Source organism: Phaethon aethereus (genome assembly GCF_964289735.1).
Source record: "Phaethon aethereus genome assembly, chromosome: 2".
Taxonomy (NCBI): domain Eukaryota; kingdom Metazoa; phylum Chordata; class Aves; order Phaethontiformes; family Phaethontidae; genus Phaethon; species Phaethon aethereus.
Window position 1 is genome coordinate 126696692 of NC_138582.1, and position 16777 is coordinate 126713468.

General features: G+C 38.4%; 1 protein-coding gene across 3 annotated transcripts in view; it reads right to left on the reverse strand.

Annotated features, from left to right (window-relative positions):
• The window catches only part of RBMS3 (RNA binding motif single stranded interacting protein 3), a gene marked incomplete at its 3' end in the record, with an annotated part of 447733 nt that overhangs the window by 124096 nt on the left and 306860 nt on the right, over positions 1-16777 (reverse strand). For all 3 annotated transcript variants that reach the window (XM_082015151.1, XM_082015150.1, XM_082015149.1), the window contains exon 6: positions 13462-13541. In XM_082015151.1, the coding sequence (XP_081871277.1) occupies positions 13462-13541 (80 nt within the window). The remainder of the gene's footprint in view (positions 1-13461; positions 13542-16777) is intronic.

Below are 16777 nucleotides of genomic sequence, written 5' to 3' on the forward strand. Positions count from 1 at the left end.
ATATGCCTCTACAAATGTGGTGATTCAGAGAAGTTCTTAGATTGTTCAAACAATTCAGATAAATTGATTTTGATCTAAATATCCAAAATGATTAACTTTCATTTGTCTTTAAGAAAAAGAATCAAAACTGTCCTTCAAAACCTTGGCAGATGTCAGAAAATGAACTTTGCTCTCTCATCCAGCTGCTCTTTTACTCCTTAAATAGAAGGTTCAGACTTGGCAGACCACTGCTGTTCAGGGCAAAAATCAAGCATGTTCTTAAAACTTGAATAAGGGTTATTTAAGTATGTGCTAAGAAACCTTTCTCAATCAAGGTCATCAATGACATTTCAGGGTGAAAAAACCCCAAACATATATATATATTTATACACACATATATATATATTTATAAACACACACACAATCCTATGAGGATCAGCTTTGATGAAAAATGGGTTTGCCAACAATTGTGGCATGACAGGTGGCACCTCAACTCAAATTTCCCCAGATTGGTAGGCTGTATCTTCACCTATAAAAATCCACAATGCAAGGCATATTCAGTCAACATCTTTCACCTGTATCAGAACTCAAAAAGTCCAAGCAAAACAGACAAAGCAAGACGAGTAGCTGTCACATGGATTTAGCTCCCACGATACAAACTTGTTATCAGATAAGGTTATCAGACAACAGAAGGTTTCTCCTGTCTAAGCTGTCACAGCATCAAACATTAAGCAATTCTGACTCTTCATTGAGAAAAGGACAGCAACAGATAGGCTCTAGGTCCAAGCCATTGGCGGCCAGTCTGACTACCAAGAGTGGAGGAATCTGTGCTGTGTCATCAGCTGGCAAAACCCTTCCTTCAGGAGCCGATAAGTGACAAGATGCAGATGGTGTCTGATCTGGTGCTGCAGGCACAGGTCATGTAGGCGCAGGACTGTATTTACAAGAAGTTCAGTGCAGCTGAGGCTGCTCAAAACCCATGGAGGAAATTTGTGAAATGCTGGCATAAAAGAGATGGTGACAGCAAGGCAGCGCTAGCTGCAGGGAATGCACACTGCACTAAGCCTGCTGGGAACAGGAAAGAGTGGTTGGACAGCCATTTTATTAATCAAGATACCCTCTCCAAGGTGCTCAGCAGCAAGGAAATGAGATGCAGTCAGCTGTTCTTCTAGTAGTTGCTTATGCAGGTTAAGCTTGTTTTCACCAAGAAATTAGTGGGTTAAGGAACACTACAAAAGTAACAAAATGACCATTAAAACAAAGAGCAAACCTATTTCTAACAGCTGCAGCTCTCTCACAGAAAGCATGCACTGTGGATTTTCCACTGTGGCACCTAACAAAGATCTGTCTGCTCAAGGGTCTGGTGGAAGGATTGACATCCTAGCTAAACTGGCATCATCTCTTGCCCTGACTGATCTTTCTTTGCCACATCCCCCTTAGATGGTGTACATAAACTGTCGATCGACCCATAGCTGGAATCCATCAGCTGTGTTAGATAACTGAGTTATTTTGATTTCTTAACCTGTGTTTGTAAGTTCTGACAGCCACATTTAATTTTATTAAATGCACTTGCACTGGCTAAAGACTTTCACAATGCCCCCTTATGGCTCTATTACAGGTTTCAGATTGAGACTGGACTGCTTGGGATTCACTGTGTTCTTGGAAAAAGGGCTAGATTATAACTGCAGTTTTGCACAGTAGTTACCGCTAGTCTCTGCTCGTATTGCTCTTCCCCTGCAGAAGGTTAGAAACATGAAAACAAATAGAATTAAGTTTGTGGTTGTTATTAGAAGACATGCAGCAATCAGGCAGAGAGGTTTTCATGTTCACTGCTAGGTACAGGATCTGATGCATGAGAAATGATAATGAGATAACAAATTAGCCATTGATTCAAATACACCAGTGGTGACTGAAAACCATTATGTGGTGACTGCTCCTTTTTGAGGGTCTGTTTGAACTATGCTGGTGGTCCTCATGTATTTCCTAAGAGAAAAACATCTGCTGAACAAAAACCACTATCAAAATCAATATAATTAGCATCTTTTTGAAACTCTCAGCTTAAAGGAAGGGTGAATCTTTTTCCTGATCCTGAGTTGATCTTTCTTGTGTGACAAATAGCAGCTTTCAGCTTCCAAGCTGGTTTTGTTGGATAAAGAAAGTTTTCTTTCCCAGGTCTGACAGCCTGGCTCCATATATTAATTTCCATACACTTGGTTATATTAATGTTGATTAATGGTCAATAGTTTCAATTAAGCCTAAAAGACTTCAATACCTAAGTAACCGTGCAATTTAATGGGACTGACATACCTCTCACTCAAACTGCTTTAAAAAATGCCAACAATGTTAAATTAGGAACAGATACCGGAGGAGTAGTATGGAGCCAACTTATAAAATAAGCCTCCTGTACGCCACTACTCTGACATCTAGAAAAACCTCCTGGAATCAAAAATAACACAAAATGGTCAGAACAGAAGAATCCTGAGTCAGTCCTCTCATTATGTACATTTTTAGGGGTGCTCAACATTTTCTACTTTTCTAAAGCCAGCAAACAAACAACATCTGGGGAAAAAAACTTTGAAATTAAGCTTAGACATGCTCCACTATCTTCAGTGTTTTCCACCTTGAACTATTACTGTCCCATCCACATCTTTTATCTTCTTAGCACTGAAATTAACTCCCATTTTGGATGAAATGCTTAGTACACTATGCTAAAACCAGTGACCTGGGTCATGAGATGCACGAAAGGACTGTATTTCGTTGAAACTACAGGCAGGCAAAACTTACATTCACGAAGTATACTACACATAAATGAAAAACTGCCTACCAACACCTCAATCATGAAAAATTGCATTTAGTATTTTTAATGACTATTCTTTCTGCATTTAGGATTTTTAATGACTATTCTTTCTTACATTATATGCGATATGCTGAAACACAGCTCATATGTAAAAGGAAACACTGCTCAACCTAAATGTGCATCCACCACACACCACACCTGTTGGAATCACAGCCTCCTAAGGCAAAGGCAAATTTCTTGGTGCTGCTGCTCACATGCAGGGAGAATACTCTCTGCTTTTATAGAATCCAGCTCATTTTTCCCTTACAGACACCCTTGGGGCTAGTCTGATATAAGACAAATTTGGGATGAAAATAACTAATGACATCAACTCCTGCATCAGTGAAAGACAGACTCTCATAATGTATTTACTCCTATGCTACTAGGCTCCTTTGGAAAACCCCAAATGCTGAGGCTTTTGTTATACTGTAATGTAAAACTCAACTGATGGAGAAATTTTTGAAGGAGAGCAGGTTGCAGGGCAGGTGCTCACTCATGGTGCTGTGACAGTGGGTGAGCTTGCGGGGAGGGTGGGGAATTCAGACAAGAATACAGTTGGTAGGCTGCTGGGTCATATTTTCTTAATTTGAACACATACTTCAAAACTGTATAGTGACAGATGTGAACTACAAAAGTTTACACTCAATCACAAAGTTATGGCATTTACTGAAGGTGGTGAGAGAGGAGGAGGGGAAGGGGAGGAGAAAAGGGGAAGAGGGGAGAGGAGAAAGGAAATTAAAGGAAAAAGGAAAAGGGAAAAGGAAAAAGGGAAAGGGAAAGGGAAGAAAAAGACGGAGGGAAAAAAGGCATAGAGTCAGTGAATTCACAGTTGTAATCAGTAATCTAATTGAGGAAGACGCTGATTTCATTCAGTAATGTAATACTGTAACTGAAGAGCCACCCATGACAATTAGAACATTTTTGGGTTTTTTTTTTTTTTGTGGTTAAAATTTGCATTTTTTGACATGGAAAGTCTTATGTGAAGTAAGGCTTCTCAAACCTGGCTTTTGAAAAGTATTTTCTCATACCATATCCGCGCAATCAAAAAGTTAAATTACTCCTTTCCCCCTCCTCTCTCATTTTTCAGTTTCTTTGCTGAACAGCAGCAATTATGGAAATATTATATACTCAAGGATTATATACAGGGTGGCAGGAGAAATGCTACATACAAAATGTTGGTTTAATGAGCTTTAACAAAAACGATAAATGTAGAATCAGACATCTAGCACCTTGCCCCTCCCTCTTGATGTCTCTTACATTGTAGAAGGTAAATTGCAGACACATCATAGACACTAAAGCAGTTCCAGTAAAATGTAGGCTGTTTCACCCCTCTTTCAAGTTCCTGTGATTGAACTTGGGAAAGACCTTTCTATGATCTTGTGATCAAATGCAGCCATTCAAACAAGAAAGACTAACGGAAATAGCCAAGAAATGGGGCTTTTACAGCTGCTAGGGACTGCTGACCAGCATAACGACATTTATTGTTGTGACAAAACAAAATAAAAAAATAAAATAAAATGTTAGCCTCCTGCTTTTCCAGTGCTTTCCAGATGAATTGCTTTTCTCTGCTGTGCAGTACCATTTGAAGAGGAGAAATGGGAGAGAGAGACTTCAATTACGCAAGAGGCTCCTGGCATTCAAAACATATGGAAACTGCTGTTGTGATATCACTCATCTTAATTTGTCTGGATGAATCACAAAGGGAAAGATCTTCACCCACTACTTCAGACACTTCATGACACTTCATGCTCTCGGAGAGGGAGCCCTGTGCAAGAGTCCTCAATGGTCCTCTGGTGGCAGGGAAAGCTTTACTTTTGGAGGGAAGGAGGGAGGGCGCAAAAGTGTCAGAAAGGCAAGACCAGGAAGGGAGGACAGGCCCCATATACTCCTTTCTCATTGTATGTGCCTTCCCTCTCTCATTACACTCCCTTTCTCGCTACACAGTCCTTCCTAAAGCCAAATTTCTCTCAAAACACTTAAGGACACACACACCAAGCACCTGCAGGCTGAGTTCTGTTCACAAAAGCACTCAGAAGTCTGTATACATATCCTCTCTTTCAAGCCACCTACTTCTTCGCAAGCTCTGCCAGTAAAAATGCATTTGGTGAAAACCCTCCATACCAGCCCTGATGGAGCAAACCCACCTGAGAGCCTCCGTCAGGCTGTCTGCAGCCCAAGCAGGCTCGAAGGCAGCAGCCGCCGTGTCCCCGCTGAGACCCGCAGGCAGTACAGACCAGGTGCACGTCACCTGGACAATTACTGATTTACAGTGGCATTCCGAAACATGTGAAAAATCAATGCTCTGATTTTACTGAGCTATCTGAAAAGGTCAATCGCAGAGGCCTCCACTTCTGGCTGGAATATGGATGTCCAAAACAGTGTGTCAAAAAACACCTATTTGTACATTGTTAAGCTTCAATAAAGCAGTTTTTTTCAGATTAGCTGGAATTTTTGGGCAAGGGTTCAGACTGAAAATTCTGATTTAAACTTCTCTATACTCTGAATTTTAAAATGTTTAATACGAAAGGAAGTGGAAAAGTGTGAGGAAGGGAGGAAGGAGGAAAGGAAGAATTTTTCTATGCAAGGGCTGAAAGAGAAATATTTCCCCTCTGTTAAAAAAAAAAAAAAAATCATGTAAACCACTTACTGGATAATATTGAGCATAGCACACTATGAGCTCAAGTGGTTAGTCTGTGCTCAGCTAGATTGATACCCTTGCTCAAGTTAGCTTTTTAAATGAGTTTTAAGCTGGCTGGCTCAGGTGTGACAACACTATACTGCAGCAGTAGGGCCTGCAAAACAGATGTACTCCATCATTTAAAGTGTCCTGAAGGGACTAATAAAGTAATGCAGGAGAGGAAGAAACAGGAGGAGTTGTGCCACTGCTGGCCACAGCTGATGGAAAAGCAGAATTCCTCCCTGAAATCTGAATCATGTACAAATGACTTTACAATGTTCCACATTGTTTCATGCTCTGATTTGCATGTTTTTATTTGTTTGTTTTGCTTTTTTTAAAATTGCCAGCCCTTTAGACCTAAACAATCTGAAATTCAAGCTGTGAATCTTTCTGGCTCATAAATTTTGCCTGCTCTAACACCTGCGCAACTTGTCTGCCTCATCTTGGATTTTACAAGTGCATCCAAGGAACAGCACTGTCCCTGGACCAGAAACTTGTCGACACTTCTCCTGCTGATGTATGAGGCACGACAGAATTCAGTGCACACTCTCTCAGCTGTGCTGGTTATGCAGCAGTAACATATAGAAGAGTCTTTTTTGTTCATAAGCAAATATATCTGCCTTTGCATATAAAGGGAACGGATTTGTTGAATTAGAAGATTTACACAGTCACTCTTCAAAGCAAAAATGCACTTTGACTTCAAAGAAAAAAAATGTATATATTAAAATTAGTTTAGATAAACTGTGACACAGTTCATTACCACAAGATATGATGAATGAGAAAGGAATGCAATTCTCCATTTATGCTGCAGACTTCTGGAAATCTTAGGAACGATATGACAGGTGATACTGTGACAGAAAGAAACAAGGAATGATCTTTTCCCATTTATATGCCATATTGTTCTCTAACTTCAATCTTACAAACCAAGTGAAAGATCTTAATCCAAACTGCAGTAATTCTGTTTTATACATCATGACCTGAATTACTGCAATACCACAAACAAACTGATCTTATGCGTTTTTTATTACTTCGAGTTACAAAGTAATAAAAAAATCAGTGAATTTCTCATTAATTATAAAGCCAGATTACAAAAGTCAGTATTTCATAATATGGTTATTTAAAATACAAAAAGATACAGTTCTTCTCCTAAGAACTTACAGAGCGGTACAAGCTCAAATAAAACAGACATAAATATTTAGCACATCAGATCTTCAAGACCATAACTCTCATGAACATCTTTATATATTTATGGAAAAGCAGGCCTTAGACAATGTCAGCACTCTGTCTTCTCTCACACAAATTCCCTGAAGAGCCCAAACGACGTGATTTAGCACTGATAAGCACCTCCTAATATCTGAAATACAAATTAACCTAACTCATGTTCCTCCAAGAAATAAGTGCATATCAGCTATTGGGGTTTACTGGGTAAACATCTCATTCTGTATCCTGCTAGTTAAAGGGAGTCTTTGTTTAAGCTACATGGAAATGAGATCAAGTCTTGAGCAGGTGGGAAATTTTTTTCCCTTAGAAAGTATCCCTTACCTTTAAAGATTATACAATCTTCAAATTCCAAGAAAACTAGGAAATTTGGAATGGATCTTTGCAGCAAGACATGAAATGTGTGCTATGAAACTAGAAGCTAGAAGCAAAAACTAGAACAAATGTCAACGTAGCAAGGACAACTGAAGGTTACATCAACACAATTCTGGAGGAAAAAAAAGGAGCTAAAAATGGAGAAACCTGTATTGTTCAGTGATCAAAAATGACACAATTCACATTTGAAATTCTCAAGAATGTCATGAAGCAACACTAGCATCATCTGATGTGGACATGGGAAGCACCTGGGGTCCAAAGCAGGAGGAGTTACAGTGGCCTCATGGTCATCACCAGGACTCAGGCAGGTCAATAACAGAAGGAATTAAGAGATTTTAACTGGCTGTCAAAGATGAAGACTGGGAACTGACAGAAGTTAAAAGGATGTTTAGAGGGTTCGAAATGTAAAAGAAATTTCTGCTAACAATGAGCTGAGCATGTGCATTCATGGAGCACAGAAAGCAAAAGATAACAGCAATTCCATAAAAAATGACAGCCAGGAATTGGAAACAGTATAAAGAAATAGAAAATTTGTTAAACAGATATTTTTTACAAAGGTCTTTACAAGGATTGTATTTTCTGATACAGTAGGGAGGATTTGTATCCGAAAACAATGAAAATATTTACAAAACTGAATTCTTAGAAGGTAGATAATATAAAAGATTCAGGTAACATTGACATCATACGTGTTAAAGGAACTAGGGATACATGTGAGGGAATTGGGTTTGTTTGAATAAAGATAATTTCTGAGGATACCAATATGTAAGAGAAAACCCCCCTTTTAAACTAGCTCCACCAAGTATTACTGGTACCAAACCTAGCAGAATGCCCTTTATTCTGTTTAAGTTGTCTGTAGCACTCAATAAATGTTTTAAGCTAACTACAAACCAATATCTAGCTTCTACCTTTGGCTGCTGTTTTGTCTTGTTAAAATGTCAAATACATATACAGACTGTGAGAAAGACAGACATGGATATTTATAGTATTTTAATAATATAATATTTACCTTGATAAAGCAAGGTAAACTCCCCAAGAATATAGTTTTGGAAGAGTTTTTCAGTGTTTTATGCATATAAATGAAGAGACAATGAAATAAAAAGATAAAGCACCAAAGTAAGAGAAAGGGGCTGAAAAGTTATTAAAAAAAAAACATTTTAAGTTCATTCATTCCAAAAAACAATTTACAGCACCACTAATGACAAAGAAGATATAATTTGTCCATCCACTAAGAGAAAAACAGTGTAAAATGTTGCTACTGTCCATTGCACAGATAACTCTCAGCTGGAATACTGTTTTCTCATGACCATTTTAGCCACAATCTCCTAGAAAACATGTTGCTCTAAATATACTACCCCATGTTCTAAGTCTACTTCTCTGAAGCAAAGTTTAAGTATTTGAACTTACTCTCCATGGTTGGAGATGACCTAAGAGACAACCTAAGAGAAATGTTTAAACTAAGGAGAGAGGCAGAAAATGTCTATTCATTCTGGTGAAATGAGCCTGTAAAAATGCAATGCTTGGGCCTTTTTCAAGAGAAAAATGCATGGCCAATAATGATTAAATCAAGATATAAGGTATTTGCAAATACATCTGTATTGTTACAGATAATTTCTTTCTATTTATGAGTTTCTGCTCTAGTAAAAGTCAATCCTAAAATGCCACAGTTGCTTGTTACCTGTGGTGTTCTTAACCTACACAAGAATAGTACTTCCCTCTTCTTTCATTTTGTCAGATATTTGTAACCTGGCATTAAAATTAGTAATAAAAACCACACAGAGCTATTACGAAAGAGGACGATTCTTGACCGTGCATTGCAGTATTCATGTGTCTCACTTTCTTGAAATTTTCCCTGAGGTAGGAATTGGCCCAATGTCCTCTGACAACCAAAAGTATTTACAAAGCAAACAAAATATAGGAAGTACTATAATGACTAGAAAATGCTGTGAGGGAGCATAATGGATGTAACAGGAGAGGATAATTACTGCAGTTGAGGCATGTTCCTGTGAAATTCTAGAGAGAAAAGTAAGAATTCATTAAGTCTTTGCATTTATTCAAAAAGAGAAAATTAAGATTTTTAAAAACATCCAAGGATACTGGAAGCTCAACAAAAACTCTTGTACCCTAAGCTTGCCCATCCAAAGCAAACTGACAGGAAAGCTAGTAATTTTTACTTGAATTCAGTGATTGCAAAACGTGATAGATTAACAAGATTATATAAACAGTCCCCTATTCACCAACAAAGAGAGATGCAGCACTGAAAGACTGAGGGTGAGCTACCTTCATCATTAATAGTGCTCTTTGCATCTTGATGGAGACGTACAGCATTATAGTCTGATGCATTCGTTTGCTGATTTCTCTTTCAGAGTGGTAATACAGGGCCTATACAATAAGTTTCACATGGGCTGCACTCTCTACAGGAAGAAAATACACCAAATAGGCCCTGGTCTATTTATCTGACAAAGGCAGTGCTGATAAAGGGAAAACAAAAACACACACAAAGAAGCACTAAAAAAAAAAAAAAAAAAAAAAAAAAAATCACTCAAAGCTTCTCAGAATATTTATGAAGTTCACATGGAATCTGCCAAGCACTGAGAGTTTGCAGATTTCTGGAGACAACTCTACTTTCTCAGTCTGGAAAAAATGCAAAGACATTAACTAATTATTTATGGGACAACAAATTATTTTGTACTGTATATCTAAGACTGAACACAATGAAATGCTTCTTAGTTGAGCAAGCAGGACAGTGGAGCAATTCCCTCTGGAATGGAACGAAGCCAAGGAGTTGGACAGAGAAGCACCCTTAACAAGAATAATTCACTAACATAGACACAGTATTGCTAAATTTACCTAGGCATTACACATCTAACCAGCAAAATGTTTCAAGTGCCAGCAAATAACCTTTACATTGTCACTGGGTTGAAGCAGAGTGGTCTGAAGCTGCAAGCGCTCAGCTCTACAATTTTTAAGAGACAGAAGACAGTACTTGAAGTTAGAAAGTCAAACAAGGAATTACGTATTTTTGCCTTGGGAACATACAGAGTCTTCACAGTGCCCTGTATGCCCTCCTTTCCTTGCAGACGCAACATTGCTTTACCCTTTCCTGCCATATTGTTGTGTGTGTGACATAGATGTGTGACTCCTGGCTGGGCTCAAACATCCCGGTACACAATAGTGACTCTCCTGTAATTTCTATCTTATTTCCAAGGAAAAAAACCCACATCCAATTAAATTTATATCTCATTTGCCAAGGAAACACTAGTTGGGAAAGAGCTCTGTATTCAAAAGGAATGTTTGAGATAGCTCTTTGAAAGTATACAACTAAGTCATGGTCCATGGTTTATTCATTGTGAAAGCCAGAGCCATGGTGCCCAGTCTTTCTGATGGGCTGTTCAGCATCACGTGAAAGCTACCTACTCCAGTCCTCCTTCCATGGTGACTTGGTAACCACGCACAACCGCCCTCACAATATGTGAACATTCTATCCTACAGACATGGTATTCCTGTGTCACCAGGATCAAACCTCAGGGAACACAGCTGGGGAAGACAGCATGGATGGAAGCTAGCTGTCAAAATGGTTTGTCTGGTCCATAATCCCACTGCCTCAGGAACCAGGGTGGTACGAAATGGCCTACAGCCAGGCTGATTTCTTTCCTGATGGGCTTCATGCAACCTTCTATTAGCTGTCAAGCCTGAACTAGAATATCAGAGCTTGGGTAAGAGGAGATGTGGACAAAAATGTAAAAACCTCCCAGTTCACAGCTACGCCTGGAAGAAAACCAGCTGAAAATCCTAAATCAATTTAATTTAACCCTAAAAGGATTGAGTAATTTTCTCTCACAGTAAGATTGTGTCTTTGAGCAGCAGAGGTTAATAACAGATAGTGTTGCATACTTCCACTAATGTTCTCCAGTTCCTCATTTTTTAACTGAAATCCATAAAGAGGTCACAGCAATATCTAGCAATTATTTTATCTTCTTTCTATGCCAGTTACTGAGGTGCTGGGAGGATAATTTTCAGACTCTGATTGTGATTTTCAAAGTACACTAGGAGACTTGATTTTCCTTCCTTCTCCATTCAGGAAGATAACCAACTGCCAGGAGGGGGATAAAGCAAGATGTTTCTATCTTTGCTGAGAGGCTTAAATACAGGTTCATCGCACCAATGTATAAACTGAGTAGAAGCTCTAACAGGAAACTACATCAAGAAGAAGAAACTAGGACTGAGTGTTTTTTGCACTGGATCAACGGTAAATGAATATGAGTAGCCAGTATCACTTGAATTGACCCAACTGCTCGAGTGAACATGTTTGTCCTCTGGCTTCTTAAGAAGAGGAACGAATACAAAAAATCTTTTAAATATGGATTTGAAGAGTGCCCTACTCTAATAATGAGGCACAAACATTCTCTTTTATGTGGATCAAATTTCGAATTATCTGTGTGTGGAGCTATAAAATCTGTCCTCCAAAAAAGGAGGACAAAATGCGACCATACAGATACCTAGTACACAGTTGGGTGAGTTCAGTTACTGGTTCAGTGGCTTTGCCCCAAGCTGCATTTTGCTTTATCTGCATCTGAACGGTACTCAGGTAAATGAAAACTCTTAAAATAGTCAATTCCCAGCTCATCCTTGCAACTAAATGCCATCTGATCACAACAATCATGACAGAAACATAGCAGACAATTTTCCCACATGGATGCCTTCTTAAGGAAACTAAGAGCTGATTCATGTCCTTTAATTGAGAAAGCAGCAAGAGTTATAACCATTAAAATCCAATTTCAGTGTATCTCATGGAACAAAAGTAATCATGCTATCTTACCAAGACTCTTATTTTCACATGCTACATTGTTCATGTGAATACCCACTTATATTCCTGACTAATTGAAAAATTAAAAATAAAAGGAAAAAATTATTTTCAACTTCTAACTTTCATTCCTTACTGTGTAGCCTTTTTGTCTCAGGCAGGCACTGTAAGAACATCCTGATTTATTTCTGGCTCAGATGATCTGTCCTCTCTGAGACAACTGGGAATATGACCATGGAGTACGCAGGGTTATAATGATGAAGCTGCACTTACTGAGTCCTTGCTATCCACACTCCTTCCATTGGGTGTTGCTATGATATTAAACAGATTACTGCTGGGACTCCATGCATGCATACAGAAAGGCATGCCAAAGGTTTAAGGTCTCTGCCTATGTTGCTTTGCCCATTGTTCTACATAGCCCGAGTCTGCTGTACTTCAAGAAGTTGGTGTTGTACTTCATTAGTTGGTGTTGAGGAAAATTGTCAGTGACTACTTTTGAAAAAGAAATCCATAAAATGGTCTTCCAGTTTGTACTAAAAGTTTTATACTCTTTCATGAAGGTGATCTGACTAAAATTTGTATGTACATTGCAGTATTCAATTACTGTACACAGCAGCTGTGCAGATGGCTCTCTTTTAATTAGAGTATTTAGTGCATCTTCTGCATAATGAGCCAGGCAATGAATAAGGAGGAATTTAATAAAAGTAACCAAAAAAGGAAATAGTTTAACAGAAGTTTAAACAAAACAAAACAAAACAAAACAAAAAAGAGAGAATAACTTAGGATGCAATTCTTGCAAGGATTTCCTGTTCATTGAAGGTAGCTCTTTAGACAATCTGAGGGAGAAATCTTTGCAGATTTGTGGCCTCAGGGAGGTCTTGTCAAGCACTAAGAATCATGCAACTGTTCTCTAAACTTTGCACAGGTGATGACCACATAGATGACAACTGGAGATTTCAAAAGCAAGATACTGGCTGGAACTGAGCTTTCAATGTGGCATGGACACCACTGAATATATTCTACAGGTATCGTCATAAAATGGCAGGACTACATTATGTTATGGCAAGGATCAATGGTAGAAAATCACTTCATATTTGAAATATCCTCCATTACTAGTAACACTAATCAATAACACTATTTAGTAACTGTGAAGAATACAAAGCTATCACAACCTGAAATCCTGGCTATTTTTAACCCATAATGCAGTTGCTGATCTAGTTATATTCCTAGGTTGTTAGAAAAGCATTGGCATTTACTTACATGGCCTTTGCTCTAGCTAGAGAAAAATCACACAATTCAAATCACATAAAAAATCACAAACAATGCATTTAAAAGGAAAAAACCAGAGTAAGACAACATGATTTTTATATGTACTTAAATTCACTACTGTCAAACATAAATGTTTGAATAATACTAACTTGGGCAAGGAAGAAGTTGTTATGGGTCATAAATGATAGGCTTCAACCAGGAAAGCTGTATGCCAGTAATACAAGTCACTCTCAACACAAATTCCAGCATTTCTGTATTCTAAACTCTTTAGTGAATGTTAAATTTTGTAATTATGGCTAGACTTACCTGGTAGACCGGGTGGTGTTTTCAGATATTTGCCATTAAAATGCTGAATTACTACTTCACATTTTTCTGTAGACTCCATTCTGCAAAAGAGAAGAAGGTGGGATGGGGGAAGAGGCAATACGTGTTACTAGACTGTTATGAAAGTGCTCAGTCAGCAAAAACAAAAAGCAAAATGAGAAAAAAAGGACAAGCACAGACGCTGAGAGAAATCTTCAAAGCTGTTCTTGGCTGATTTCTGCAGAGAAGCTGGTTGAGCTCATTATGGTATGGTGTGGCTTTCAAGGAGGACCTGCCACCCTCAAAGCCTGCAGCTGCACTCCCGGCTGTGTGTGAGCCGCAGCAGTGTCAATGAACAGTCCCCTTTTGGCTCTGGGGATCACTCTGAACAAGGACACTCTTTATGCTCTCACGTGCTGCTTGGAAAGGCAAAGGACGTGTTTCTAGATTCCTTATGCAACCAAAATAACTTCAAATATCATGAAAAAAAACCAAACAGGATTTGGAGAAACACCCAGAGGATTAAGCAACAATTATTAAGTATTACAATGTTAAATAAATAACCTGCAAAGACAGATTGTATAGCAAAACCAAAAACAATGCATATATGCCTATTACAACATAAAGACAAATTTTGAGTGAAGACAGTAATTTACCTGTAATACTGGTAGGTGAAATGCCTTACTGTTCATCTCATATGACCTCAAGATAACTTTAAGCATTGAGACATTAAAGCATTAACAGTGAACTGGCACATATGTTATTGAAGGAACTGTAAAGAATACAAAGCTACTAGTCAAAACCCAAACCATGGTTATACCACATCTGGGTATTCACCATTCTTTCAGGTCTTGTAAGTCGACTGCACACTAGTCCAGAGAACAGTTGCCTTTGCTACAGAGTGGGTATAGAAACTCTGAAGAGAGGTAAGAGAGAAATGGAAAGCTAATAAGCAAGCAAAAAGAAAAATTATACTGCTTTTGTTTTTCTTAGAAAAAACTGTGTTTGAAAATCATGTTCAATGCTCCTTCAATACACCAGTGATTACCTCCCAGTACTGTCTGCAAAATAACTCCACTGACATAAATATTGCCTACTTCTCATCAGTCTAGATCTTTTTAAAATTAATTTATCTATCACCTTTCCTGTCACATGGTTTTGGGAAAGAGTAACATGCATTCCACATGGCTCACATAGAGTTTAGAGCACCAACTTGTCTCCTGGGGTACAAGTTTGTCAGAGTTTGAAGGACGGCCAGACCATCAACCAAAAAAAAAAAAAAAAAAAAAAAAAAAAAAAAAAAAAAAATCTGATTGCCTGATTAATTCTCTGTGCAAGTCAAAGTCTTTTGTCAGTTTGTTTCGGGTGGAATAATTAAAAATTGTTCCTTCCAGGTTGTATCACTGTATATCATGTGGGCTGGGCCATTTCTACAAGCAGAAAGACAGCAACTTAGATTGTTCACTTTGGCTTCATTCAGATTTAACTAAGTGAATGTCTGCACTGAGCCTTTAGAGACTCTTGTCTCTGAAAGAATAAATGCAATAAAAGTCTGTTTTCTGTAGCTGCAGGCGCTTAGTGTCAAACCATGTTATGTTGCACCACACAGCAGTGACAATTTCATTTTAATACATGGGGTACATTTTAACAAGCCAAAGCAGTCCCTGCAAAGAATGCAATATACAAGCTGCCAAGTGAAAGAGACTCAGTGCCTCAGTGCACTTCATGCATTTTATGTGGGAAGAGAATAAAAGTGAAACCCACAGTGTTCTGGGATAAAAAGGCCATCATTCGAATAGCACTCTGAAAAAGAATGTGCACATTTTCTTCTCAAGTTTCACAATTAACGGCTCTCAAATGCCATTGCTAGCTATCTGTAATCTGGCACACGCTTCGCTTGAAACCAACACTGGCATTATCGACTCACTTTGAAAAGGCAGCACAATAGACAAAGCTGTCTGTACATGTTCCCTTCAGATGTGCTGCTGAGTAGCAACTGCATCCATCCCTCGTCTCCCCCACCTGAGTCCCTGCGTGCTTTCTGCAAGATCTGCCTGCAGGGTGACCTTCCTCCCGGCCACGCCAAGGTGGGCCCAGCAGCCGCTAACCAATCAGGCCTGCATCTACCCCAGGGTCGTCCAGGTATGAATTATAATTGCCACTCGGCCACAATACCTGTTTTTTTAGAAAGAACCCATTCAAATTGTGTTCTTCAGGCTGGCTAGCTCACTGACTGACTGGGAATTAGGGGTACAGAGCACCCAGACAGATTACTAAAATTGTCTGATACTTGCCATGACAAGACCCTGGTTTTAGTTTAGTTAAAACTCTGATCAACATCAACCACTTAGGCGGCAATTCCTATGGCGGGTGCCTACCCATAAGCTGAACCTATCTGCACACATTGATTCCGACATTCCTCTTTCTGTTCTTACTTGTTTTAGCCATAAAGACTAGCTGTACCTGGGCAGAGGCCCAATAAAAATATACTTTTCTTAGGTCTACACTAAAAAATTCTACCTACTTTTTCTTCATAAACCTGTGGCACTCCTCTATTGTAGAATGTGTTTGGATGAAATATGCTTTTTGTCATGAAATTTATTCTTCTTGTCTGAGATAGAAATGTTTCAAAACATTGGTTGAGACTGGTATTTAATAAAAATACCATTAACAGGAACGTTACGTGTTAAAAGTTAGCTTCCAGGGTACAGGTTTTCTACAATAGAATGTCAATGGAGCACAGATAAACTCGGGGGAAGAGCCCTCCTAAATCCATTTTTTTAGTGTTTTAGGGATTTTTTTCATAATTTTTCATAATCGACAGAATGAAAATGTGGCAAATTCTGGAGAAAAGATAAAGATCTTAGATGCTTCAAAACCTCCTATTGAAAGAGACAGATACTCAACTCTCATGCTGGAAAGGGCAGGACATCAGCTTCACATGGTAACAGAAATTTCATTCTGATCAGATAATTCACAAAGTATCATTTTCAAATTCCCTTCAAGAGTGTGTTTTTGGTGCTGATCCTAAGATGATCTTAGATAATAATTCATACAAATGCAATTTGGTGGTAACTGCAATGCATCTGAGTATTATTTTGAATCAGGAAATGCATTGCAGAAAAAAAATATCAAAGCCGTAGGTCAGACTCTTTTAATATTTTTAAAGGTACAGATAATGATCTAAAGCAAAGAAACTAACAAAACTATGAGAATTTATTTTCACCTGTGTCTATGTATCTCCAGGTTCTGGAAACTAAGTTGTAAAGTTTCCAAATACAATATGAGTGACTAGACTGTCTATATTCTATCCAACTGG